Source organism: Ambystoma mexicanum, chromosome 2q, assembly GCF_040938575.1.
Source record: "Ambystoma mexicanum isolate Mex_15411 chromosome 2q, UKY_AmexF1_1, whole genome shotgun sequence".
In the NCBI taxonomy this organism is placed as follows: domain Eukaryota; kingdom Metazoa; phylum Chordata; class Amphibia; order Caudata; family Ambystomatidae; genus Ambystoma; species Ambystoma mexicanum.
In genome coordinates, this window is record NC_090924.1 from 925,261,746 (window position 1) to 925,273,934 (window position 12,189).

The 12,189-nt window shown below is 50.8% G+C and overlaps 1 protein-coding gene and 1 long non-coding RNA gene across 3 annotated transcripts in view; one reads left to right on the top strand and one right to left on the bottom strand.

Moving 5' to 3' along the window:
- LOC138569843 (uncharacterized) overlaps positions 1–9,377 on the top strand; it is a 60,108-nt gene extending 50,731 nt beyond the window's left edge. Inside the window, exons 1-2 of one of the 2 annotated variants that reach the window (XR_011303345.1) lie at positions 5,728–6,834; positions 8,950–9,377. This is a non-coding gene — a long non-coding RNA (uncharacterized lncRNA). Of the gene's footprint in view, positions 1–5,727; positions 6,835–8,949 lie in introns of those variants that run through there. The other variant, XR_011303344.1, reaches the window with a different exon arrangement.
- A 98-nt stretch (positions 9,378–9,475) lies between these two features.
- On the bottom strand, positions 9,476–11,566 carry HOXA2 (homeobox A2). Its single transcript, XM_069648221.1, has 2 exons — positions 11,022–11,566; positions 9,476–10,527 (listed from the first exon to the last, which is right to left on the bottom strand). The coding sequence occupies exons 1-2, from the start codon at positions 11,374–11,376 to the stop codon at positions 9,764–9,766; spliced, it is 1,119 nt and encodes a 372-aa protein (XP_069504322.1). The 5' UTR covers positions 11,377–11,566; the 3' UTR covers positions 9,476–9,763.
- Positions 11,567–12,189: the final 623 nt, after the last annotated feature.

The window sequence follows — 12,189 nt, forward strand, 5'->3', positions numbered from 1 at the left end:
AATTCCTCACCATTGACAATAATGGCTACAGCTGATGGGAGTTGTAGTCCAAAACATCTGGCGAGCCAAGGATTGCAGAGCCCTCCCTGTACTGCATTCAACTCTAGTTCACAATGTAAAATGAGAAGCCTCACCCGGTTCAGACGAACTGCGCGCAACTCCATCGCACAGTTCACAGCAGTGACTGGTTTACTGGCTGCAAGACACATGACTGCAACACACGTTGGACCTTCATAATTGTTCTTTTATATTTTTTCTTTTACAATGCGCTTTATACCACTGAGTGGTTTCTAAGCTCAGGATTGGGATTCAAACCAGTGTTACGCTGCGTTGTCTTGCTTCCAAGACAAACACGTTGCCCCTGAGCTCATTAATAGAAGGCTGCGTGTTAAAGTGTTGGCAATGGAATTACCTCTACTTTTACAAAGGAGACAGTTTGGACCCTGTTCACCTGGGTGATGGTTTACTGATTACAAAATAAATGGATTCAGTCCAATTTAGTTTAGTAGTGCTGTATTTATAGATAGATGTCAGCCGACACGTGTTTCGACCATCAGGAGTCTTTCTCAAGGCATGTAGATAATAGATGCAGTCATTGCTGGAGTGAGCCGTCCTATGTATCCTGCTTGGGATGGCTGGTCTATTTATTGGTCCAAGTGGGAGCTTATGGAGGCCTAGTAGTCCATGGGGTTCTCTTTAGCCTGTGAGCCCGGATGGGCTTGAGGAGTTCCTGTTGTGCTCATGGCGATCTTTCAAAAGACTTGTACGTGCACCACTGGTCCAGCACTCCCAAGCAGGATACATAGGACCCCCCACTCCAACAATGACTGCATCTATCATTTACATGCCTTGAGAAAGACCCCTGATGGTCGAAACACGTGTCGGCTGACAACTATCAATAAATACAGCTCTACTAAACCAAATCGGATTGAATACATGTATTTTGTAATCAGCAACTCAGCGCTCAGGTCAACACGGCCCAAACTCTGTATTGTGCAGACATACGACGCAGAGAAAGAAAGGCACTTGCTCTGGGAACACAGTCACCAGCCGCAGGGCATTTATCTAAAAACAAAGATCAACTGCAATGATCAGCGAAATTCTGGTGCCGCTCTGCTATTTTACACCTCTACTTTTATCACATGTCCATATTGTGCATTTGGAGGTAATGAGGAGGAAAACCTCATCACTTGGCAGGATGTTTGTCCTTCATATTACCGCCCGAAAATCGGAGGATTTATTTCGGGCAGAAGTACCGCCCACAGGAAGTGCGCCAAATCACCACTGAAGTCCAGGGGAGCTCCACGAATGGGGATTAATACTGACATTTCACCTCTCGCGATCTGGTGGAGTCACTGCCAGTGCGAGGGACGGTGATGGTATTCCAGTTCTAATGAGGCCCATGGTATGGTAGAGGGACCTTCCTCCAAGATTCTCTGCACTTGGCTCAAGTAGGCACAGTGGCGACTGCTTCTCCTGAGATATCGCACTCTACTCCAGTGCACACTGTGCAGTGTGGGATACACCGCGCACAGCCACAGTAGATGCTGCTTCCCTGAAAGAGGGTGCACACTCAACTTCAATGGACAAACGAGAGGACACGCCATAGGCGATGCACACGGCACAGTACAAGAGTCTCGCTGCAGGAGGTAACGCACATTGCTCACATGGCACAGCACAGCAGTCAGCCCTTACAGTCTCTACCCTGTGAGGTACAATTCACTCATCTAAAACGCCTGGAACTGGAGGTTGTACCCTGTGACGTACACCACACTCTGCTCCATTGTATTTGGATCAGGAAATGAGAGTCTATACTTAGCCCCACGTGGCACAGTGAATGCTGCTCCCTGGTAGATAACTGCACTTTTCTCTAATGCACATGTAAAATAAGAGCATTTGCCACAGTGGAGACGGCAGCCTGGGAGATGCACTGCACTTTCCTCTAACGGGATTGACACCGTGGAGACTGCAGCCTAGGAGATTAACTGCTCTAAAACATCTGTGTTTTCAGTTATTAATATGTATTGGAGTTGGTGTAGAGTGCTTCTAGTAACTACGGAGAACAGAGAAACCCTGTGAGGGTGCTTTGCGTTGGTCGGGAGAATGGTACGAAGTCCTTTCATCGCCAGGCATTTCAAAGCATGCAATTTAAATGTGCACAAAATAATGTGAAAGTCCATAGAATTTTTTTGGAGGGGGGTGGGAAAGGGCAGATAAGTGGTTGTTGGTTCGGATATAGTCAAAAATAGGCCCAGGAAGGCGGAATACCCCCTCCCCCCCAAAAACAATTAAACAATTCAATGAAATTTTTCGCTATTTCATACACATTTAAATTGCATGCTATGAAAAGCCTGACGATGAAAGGACATAGACCTGACTGCTCCTGGGAAATGCATGATGTCCTGCACTAGCACACATGGCACAGCATAGACTGCTCCTGGGAAATGCATGATGTCCTGCACTAGCACACATGGCACAGCATAGACTGCTCCTGAGAAATGCATGATGCTCTGCACCAGCACACATGGCACAGCATGCACCAGCACCCATGGCACAGCATAGACTGCTCCTGAGAAATGCATGATGTCCTGCACCAGCACGCATGGCACAGCATAGACTGCTCCTGGGAAATGCATGATGCTCTGCACCAGCACACATGGCACGGCATAGACTGCTCCTGAGAAATGCATGATGCTCTGCACCAGCACACATGGCACGGCATAGACTGCTCCTGGGAAATGCATGATGCTCTGCACCAGCACACATGGCACGGCATAGACTGCTCCTGGGAAATGCATGATGCTCTGCACCAGCACCCATGGCACGGCATAGACTGCTCCTGGGAAATGCATGATGCTCTGCACCAGCACACATGGCACGGCATAGACTGCTCCTGAGAAATGCATGATGCTCTGCACCAGCACACATGGCACGGCATAGACTGCTCCTGGGAAATGCATGATGCTCTGCACCAGCACACATGGCACGGCATAGACTGCTCCTGGGAAATGCATGATGCTCTGCACCAGCACACATGGCACGGCATAGACTGCTCCTGGGAAATGCATGATGCTCTGCACCAGCACACATGGCACAGCATAGACTGCTCCTGGGAAATGCATGATGCTCTGCACCAGCACAGATGGCACAGCATAGACTGCTCCTGGGAAATGCATGTTGCTCTGCACCAGCACCCATGGCACAGCATAGACTGCTCCTGAGAAATGCATGATGCTCTTCATAGACTGCTCCTGAGAAATGCATGATGCTCTTCACTAGCACACATGGCACAGGCACACATGGCACAGCATAGACTGCTCCTGGGAAATGCATGATGTCCTGGACCAGCACACATGGCACAGCATAGACTGCTCCTGGGAAATGCATGATGCTCTGCACCAGCACACATGGCACAGCATAGACTGCTCCTGGGAAATGCATGATGCTCTGCACCAGCACACATGGCACAGCATAGTCTGCTCCTGGGAAATGCATGATGCTCTGCACTAGCACCCATGGCACAGCATAGACTGCTCCTGAGAAATGCATGATGCTCTGCACTAGCACACATGGCACAGGCACACATGGCACAGCATAGACTGCTCCTGGGAAATGCATGATGCTCTGCACCAGCACACATGGCACAGGCACACATGGCACAGCATAGACTGCTCCTGAGAAATGCATGATGCTCTGCACTAGCACACATGGAACAGGCACACATGGCACAGCATAGACTGCTCCTGGGAAATGCATGGTGCTCTGCTCCAGCACACATAGCACAGCATAGACTGCTCCTGGGAAATGCATGATGCTCTGCACCAGCACACATGGCACAGCATAGACTGTTCCTGGGAAATGCATGATGCTCTGCACCAGCACACATGGCACAGCATAGACTGCTCCTGGGAAATGCATGATGCCCTGCACCAGCAGACATGGCACAGCATAGACTGCTCCTGGGAAATGCATGATGCCCTGCACCAGCACACATGGCCCGGCATAGACTGCTCCTGGGAAATGCATGATGCTCTGCACCAGCACACATGGCACGGCATAGACTGCTCCTGGGAAATGCATGATGCTCTGCACCAGCACACATGGCACGGCATAGACTGCTCCTGGGAAATGCATGATGCTCTGCACCAGCACACATGGCACGGCATAGACTGCTCCTGGGAAATGCATGATGCTCTGCACCAGCACGCATGGCACAGCATAGACTGCTCCTGAGAAATGCATGATGTCCTGCACTAGCACGCATGGCACAGCATAGACTGCTCCTGGGAAATGCATGATGCTCTGCACCAGCACGCACGGCACAGCATAGACTGCTCCTGATGCTCTGCACCAGCACACATGGCACAGCATGGACTGCTCCTGGGAAATGCATGATGTCCTGCACTAGCACACATGGCACAGCATAGACTGCTCCTGAGAAATGCATGATGCTCTGCACTAGCACCCATGGCACAGCATAGACTGCTCCTGGGAAATGCATGATGCTCTGCACCAGCACACATGGCACAGCATAGACTGCTCCTGGGAAATGCATGATGCTCTGCTCTAGCACACATGGCACAGGCACACATGGCACAGCATAGACTGCTCCTGGGAAATGCATTGTGCACATGGCACAGTAGAGCCTGTGCCTTAGGCGACACACTGCACCACCAGCCCTGGCAGATGCACTGCACTTTGTTCTTCTGCATTTGGAACAGCACCGGCTATTCCCTGGAAGATGTACGGCTCTCTGTTCTAACACACATGGCACGGGCACAGTATGGAGTGTTACTGCACTCTGCTCTAATGTACCTGGCACAGTAGAGCCTGTGCCTAGGGTGGCACACAGCACTCTTGGTTAACTCTTGGTTGTATGTAAATATGTGCTCTGTAAAGCGCTTTGGATTAAGGTGCTATATAAATAACACATCATTATCATTACCTCACATTTACGGTACAGACACTGACCCACCAGATGCAGTGCGATCTACAGTAACGCACATGGCACAGTAGAGCCTGTGCCTAGGGTGGCACACTGCACTCTTGGTTAACTCACATTGAACAGTACAGACAATGCCCCCACCAGGTGCAGTGCGTTCTACAGTCACGCACATGGCACAGTAGAGCTTGTGCCTTAGGCAATACACTGCACCACCAGCCCTGGCAGATGCACTGCACTTCGTTCTTCTACACTTGGAACAGCACCGGCTATTTCCCGGAAGATGTACGGCTCTCTGGTCTAACACACATGGCACGGTCACAGTATGGATTGTTACTGCACTATGCTCTAATGCCCCCGGCATAGTAGAGCCTGTTGCCTAGGGTGGCACATTGCACTCTTGGTTAACTTACATTGCACAGTACAGGCATTGCCACACCAGATGCAGTGCGCTGTACAGTCACGCACATGGCACAGTAGAGCCTGTGCCTAGGGTGGCACACTGCACTCTTGGTTAACTCACATTCCACGGTACAGACACTGCCCCTACCAGATGCAGTGCGCTGTACAGTCACGCCCAGGGCACAGTAGAGCCTGTGCCTAGGGTGGCACACTGCACCCTTGGTTAACTCACATTCCACGGTACAGACACTGCCCCACCAGATGCAGTGCGCTGTACAGTCACGCTTATGACTCAGTAGAGCCTGTGCCTAGGGTGGCACACTGCACTCTTGGTTAACTCACATTCCACGGTACAGACACTGCCCCACCAGATGCAGTGCGATCTACAGTAACGCACATGGCACAGTAGAGCCTGTGCCTAGGGTGGCACACTGCACTCTTGGTTAACTCACATTGCACGGTACAGACACTGCCCCCACCAGATGCAGTGCGCTGTATAGTCATACACATGGCACAGTAGAGCCTGTGCCTAGGGTGGCACACTGCACTCTTGGTTAACTCACATTGCACGATAAGGACACTGCCCCACCAGATGCAGTGTGCTGTGCAGTCATGCACATGGCACAGTAGAGCCTGTTGCCTAGGGTGGCACACTGCACTCTTGGTTAACTCACATTGCACGGTACAGACACTGCCCCTACCAGATGCAGTGTGCTGTGCAGTCACGCCCATGGCTCAGTAGAGCCTGTGCCTAGGGTGGCACACTGCACTCTTGGTTAACTCACATTGCACGGTACAGACACTGTCCCACCAGATGCAGTGCGATCTACAGTAACGCACATGGCACATTAGAGCCGGTGCCTAGGGTGGGACACTGCACTCTTGGTTAACTCACATTGCACGGTACAGACACTGCCGCCACCAGATGCAGTGCGCTGTACAGTAACGCACATGGCACAGTACAGCCTGTTGCCTTGCAGAGCTGTAAAGCAGAGAGAAATGTAAAGATTGTGCCTTGGGCAGTGCACTGCATTCCAATCGATCACACGACACAGCACAAGCTGCACCCTGGCAGATGCAATGTGACCCCTGGGTAAGGAAGGGGGTGCTGAGGTGGCATGCGTGGGAAGGGAAATGGGGCCGAAATGAATTGTGTGCCTGGGTCTGGCGACATTGTATTCTCGGCTACAGTGCATCATAAGTCCGATCAAAGTGGTGCTTGAGCACACTGCATGCATGCAATGGAGGTGCCAGCGATCAGATTCCTACTGACGTATGGTCTGTGCCGTGCCGCCCGGGGACACGCTCTGTGTGAGGTCTCCAGCAAGGCTGGCACGTTAAGGCATTGATAGCAGAGCCCAAAATGACTACGCCGCCGATAAAGTAACTATTACCACTATCCACAGGTTGATCGCCGCCATGATGGCCACGGCCTAACAGCCACGGTGAAGGCAACTGCATGGCACAGCCAGGCCAAATACACGCTGGAGGTAATACTCGCATGCACACACATGGCTTGCTCAAGAATGTCTGACATGTTGAAAAATTAACCTTGTTAGTGAAATGTGGTAAACTGTCATTCCAGGATGTGACGTATCCATGCAAGGGTAGCTGTGTGAAAATAGACATGTTAGATAAGCGGACACAGGTCACGTGCCAGCCCTCCGAGCTTTGACCTGGGAAGTTACGTTGCTGAAGTTCCAGAACGTGAAATAGATGTACAATGAATGCCCTGTTCCACGCCAGCAGCACCTAAACATATTCCAATCCAGTAAACAGTATGTGCAGTGGCCGTTTGCATCTAGTCGCATGAAGTATGTGGTTTAAGACAACTTTGGGAAAAAAAACATATGCCCCCTCTTACAGGACACCCCCATTGCCCCGAAAGAGGCATCCCTGCTTTTCTTCTGCCCCTGCTTTTCTTGTTGACCTGCGGCCAAGAATGTGCAGGGCCGCTATGCGAGCTTTGTGCGCGCGGATAAAGGCCGCGAACCGATGTGCGGACCTCAATGGTGGCATGGGGACCCCCGAAATAGCGTGTGGGGTACAGACGAGAGGGTTTGGAGGGGCTGTGAGGGGCCAGCCTCGAGGGCCGCGTGTGTCCCGCTCTCCTGTGCACTGGCACAACATGGGCCGCCTTCGCATGGAAGCTGAACGGGGCCGAGGCCTGCTCTTGCGTGAGCCCGCGCCGAGTGTTGCCGGCGTTTCTCAGTAGAAGCGTCCGGTGGGAGCTGGGCCGGGACAATGGCCGGAATCCGCTGTGCTGAACAGTGCAGCTCGAGGGCGAGAAATGCGGGGAATGTCCCTTTTCATAAGCCTACGTTTTCTGGAATGTAAACCCGGGGGTCCCGTCACCCATGAGAATAAAACAGCGACACAGAGGGGGCGACAATGTGGCCAGCGCATTGTTTCGCCCCCTTTATCGACCAGCGAAAGTGCCTGCTCTAAACACTGGCTGCGTTTCTATTTTCACAGGTTCTCATTTTATCGAACATCACAAAAGTTCAAGTCACTATTTTAGCAAGATTGCCCAGGTGCTTATTTTGTTAATTCTGTTCATCACGTTTTAATCCATATAATGCTGGCTTTGTTTAGTTTAATGTCTACTTAACAGGAAAATAAACGTCACGCCTTCAAATTTCGGAGCAAATTGAAATTGTATTTGTGTTCCAATTTCAAATAATTATAAACCACACTTACTTTGTGCTTCTCACTGGGGTGTGGGGGCGGGGGGGGGGGTTAGAAAAGAAAAAAAATGCGAGGGGAAAAAGTTCACGCGGCTGGGAATCGAGCGGCGTCATCGGCAGCTGAGCCAAGCCGCCGTTGTTTTGAACGCGGCAATAAAAATGAATTATGGCCGGCCCCCTGCTGGCGTAATGCTTGTGGACGGGGGATCCCCAGGAAGGCGCCTACGTAACATGTGTTACAAAAAAAATAAATGTATTCGGGCATCGGGTTCTCTCCTCGATGACATCCTCATTCCTAGAAAGCGTTTGATTTGCGAGTTTAGAGCGAATGGGACCCAGCACCCTCCCCCCCACCCCACTCCGCCATTATTGCCCACGCAGTTTCTCGGCGCGCTGCTGTGCTTGCAAAACAACACAACCTCTAGCATAGGCACTCAGTAAACAGACGTGCGCAAGCGCGCGTGTTGTGTTGTGGGTGTGAGATTGCGGGCCTAATACACAAAAGCCTTTTCCTATGAGGGCGAAACCAAACTGGAAAACGATGTGTAAAGCAGGCCTTCTGTGTGTAATAAGATAGCCTACACGCGATGTATTTTTAAAGGGCGAAAAACGTGCACAAGTACAATTCTTTGGAAATCCCACTCGTTCTTTCGCGAGGATCATTAGTATACTAGAGTTCTACACGGTAGCACAATATTTGCTTTCCTCTCTGCTTAATTCTTGCTGGTCTTCGAATCTCACCCTCCCCCACACACTAATCCCCAGAGAGCAAGGCACCGGTTGCACGCAGATAATAAGTGTGCGTCTCAATTAACGTTAGGGAAACGCGTTTTCAAATTAAACCTTTTCGAATTGCTTGAGGAGGCAATAAATAGTCCTTTGCTAGGTACTAACAAACTTTTCTTTTCCTGTTTTTAGGATTTTTGTGGAAGTACCTGTTGGCAGCAGCGGCGCGCCTGGGTTTATTCAGACCGCACTTATGTGATTTCTGGAAGTTCTAGAACATTCCGCGCAAGATAGCCTCAAACCAACGCAGCCATCTCAAAGTACACTTGTTTTTAGACTCGTCCTTTTTTATTGCAACAGCTTACAATAGTGGTAGGCACTTACTTTCTCCTGTCAGTGGGTTTTCTTGAAGATTGTCCCATGTGCATACACAAATAACATCACAATCGTGTCGTGAAGGTTTAAACATCGCTAGTTATATTTACATGTCCGCACCAAAATATATAATTGCTATAATAAAACATTTTCGAAAAGTTAAAATACTTTTTTCGTTTTTTTTACCCGCCTGGAAACCCACTTGTAATTGTTAATATATGTTATTAAAGGCGTGTGAAACTTTTTCCAGAATGTGTGTGTGTTTCTCTTTGTGATTCTTTGAAGTGGTGCCGTTATTGCTCGGAAGACACGAGCACATAAGAAAAAATTTGAGAAAACCTACTGGTAGCAAATAGGAATTTATTCTAACAAAAATATTTATGACAATGCACCCTAATAGAAAAATAAAAGAAAGTGCAAATACAGTCACTTTCTAGCAGGCCTCGTCTATTGCTTCAGTAAGTTGTTCCGGAGTTAACTGGGGAAACAACGCCCCAAACGTTTTGCTCTCTGAATTTCAGAAAAATCAATGAAAAGTACTGACCAGTAAAAGAAAGCAACACACAAATCAACTTCTTAAAAAGAGCCAAGGCGTGGCTGTTTAAGGGGTGGTGGGGTGCTGCGGTGACTCTCAGTAAGTCAGGTGCTGCAGGTCAATTGTAGTGAAGGTGTCCGTGAAAAAGTCGAAACTGTCCGCGGATATATCCACGGGGCTGTCGAGGGAGCCGGGGAGGCTGGGGGAGACGGCGTCCGAGAGCTGCAGGCAGGAGTCCGAGGAGAAAGCGTGGAAGTCCTGCAAGGAGGGCACGTCCAGGGCCTCCGGGCTGTCATTGTTCAGGCCAGCTGCGCAGTTCTGGCCCATTGTGGCCAGGCAGTTCGCCACAGTGACCGTCGAGTGCTGGAAATGTTTGAGATGTTTCTCGCTGCCGCTTAAGGGCGACGTCGGGTAGCCCTGGGAGTCGCCATTGTGCCCGTTCTGGGGCGGCGGCTGCTGCTGCTGCTGGGTCTGCGGCAGCGTGTTCTGCTGGAAGGTGTAGGCCTCCCGCTCCAGCAGGGCGCCCGAGACGCTGCTCAGGGCTTGCTCGAAGAGCGACTTCTCCTCGTCGTCGTCGTCGTCGCTCTTGTCGCCCTCGTCCAGGCTCTTGCACTTTCCGTCGCCGTTCTGGTTCTCCTTGCACTGGGTCTGGCGCTTGTGCTTCATCCTGCGGTTCTGGAACCAGACCTTCACTTGCCGCTCGGTCAGGTCCAGGAGGGCGGCGATCTCCACCCTCCTCGGCCGGCAGAGGTACTTGTTGAAGTGGAACTCCTTCTCCAGCTCCAAGAGCTGGGTGTTGGTGTACGCCGTCCTGAGCCTCCTGGAGCCGGCGCTGCCGTTATCATGGATTTCCAGAGCCTCTGAAAAAGTACCGGAGGAAAAAAAACCACAGTTAAAACCCAAGCACACACAAAATGCGGAATAATCGCAGAATTGCTCCGAGCGCTGCCACAAAATGGCCGCCTGGATGCAATAAGCGCCATTGTTGCGACCTGTCCAGCCTGAACTGTGTGCCCCACTTTCGCATAAAAATAAAATAAAACACATATATTTACAAGCTCAACACACATTTCAGTGCCAAGCAAACTTGGTTGCTATATTAGCCAGGCTTACAGTTGCTAATGAATGCATCAGCTGCTTAGCCGAGCCAAGGCAATCTATCACTCTTCATTACTGTCAAATATTAAAACTCGCGGACAGCGAGACGCGAGGGGGTCAGCCGCGGCAGCAATAAATCACCCTGTCTCTGGCAAGTTGGGCAAAGTTTCGGCGCAGTCCCGGGGCCCTGAACCCCCCAATCCGCAGAAATGTGGGGACCCTGCGTGCGTGTGTTGTTGTCCGCGAACTGACTGACCTTTGTGGCCGAGGCAGGCGGCAGGTCCGGTGGCCGGCACGGCGGTGGCGGGGGGCGGCGGGGCTCCCTTCTTGCACGACTTCTTCTCCTTCATCCAGGGGTACTCCGGGGCCAGGGCTCCTCCGCCGCCATGCAGGCTCGCCTTGGGGCGGCCGTGCCGAGGGTGGCTGCCTGGGTTCAGGCTGGGGATGGTCTGCTCGAAGGGAGGAGGTAGGAGTGTCGAGTGTGAAAGCGTCGAGTTCTTGATTGATGAAGACTGAAACGTTTCACCGACAGGGGGGAAAGATGTCAGGCACTCAGCAAGCGACGGCTGGCTATTGATAAAACCAATCTCTCGCTCAAATTCGAAATTCATGGCCGCCTCCTCCGAGCCCCTTTGCAAAGTTAGCCCTTATTTAGTGCCTCGCAAGGCCGCGGCTAACAACAAGAAATTTCATAAAATCTCGGCGAGTGTTTTTTTTTTCTAATTCACTCATTACAGCCGTATGGGGACCTCGCTACTATTAAACTATTGAATTCATGGAGACAAGGTTGAAATTGGACCGAATTGGTTGTCACATGATCTCCGCTGCCCAATGACAATTTAGGGTTTAATCAAAAGAAGCCACTGTCTGCGTGATTGATCCAAAAAAGGCCAGGAAGGAACGCCTCATTCTGCGCCAGCGCGGGTTTATTTACACTTTTTTTTCAAACGCATGCCTCGCTTTCACCAGCCGGCTTATTGTTATGATCATTGTGTTGTACGTTTCTTGCTGCACCGCCGAGCTCGCTTCGCCCAGTGCCTCGTGCGCACGCTCCTTGCTTTGTGGCTGCTGCCGGAGAGGACTTTCTCGCCTTGCACATCATTTAATCACCTAAATCTGACGCCATTGAGTCATTAACAAAAGTCACCCATTAATCTTCCAAGTTTTGACACCGAGGACCCCCACATCTCAACGCACGTTTCCCCCCAAGCTCAAAATAGGCTGATTTACTTGTGTTTTTCCTGCACTATCAGTGTACCCGCTGCCCTCTTGCTGCTGAATCTCTGTTTGTGTGTGTGTGTGTGTGCATTTTTTTTATTTCTCATTATTATACAGTAAGCAGCAGCGCGCATTGTCCGCCCTGTCCATTGTGAGCAGAGCAGGCAGACTTCTGGCGCATCAGATGGGAAGCGTGGGGCATTCGG

Excerpts from the sequence above, each read along its gene's own strand:
- HOXA2 (XM_069648221.1), bottom strand. The coding sequence starts at position 11,376 with ATGAATTTCGAATTTGAGCGAGAGATTGGTTTTATCAATAGCCAGCCG. Across the intron at positions 10,528-11,021 it reads CGCCTGCCTCGGCCACAAAG|AGGCTCTGGAAATCCATGAT; the intron begins GTCAGTCAGTTC and ends GTACTTTTTCAG.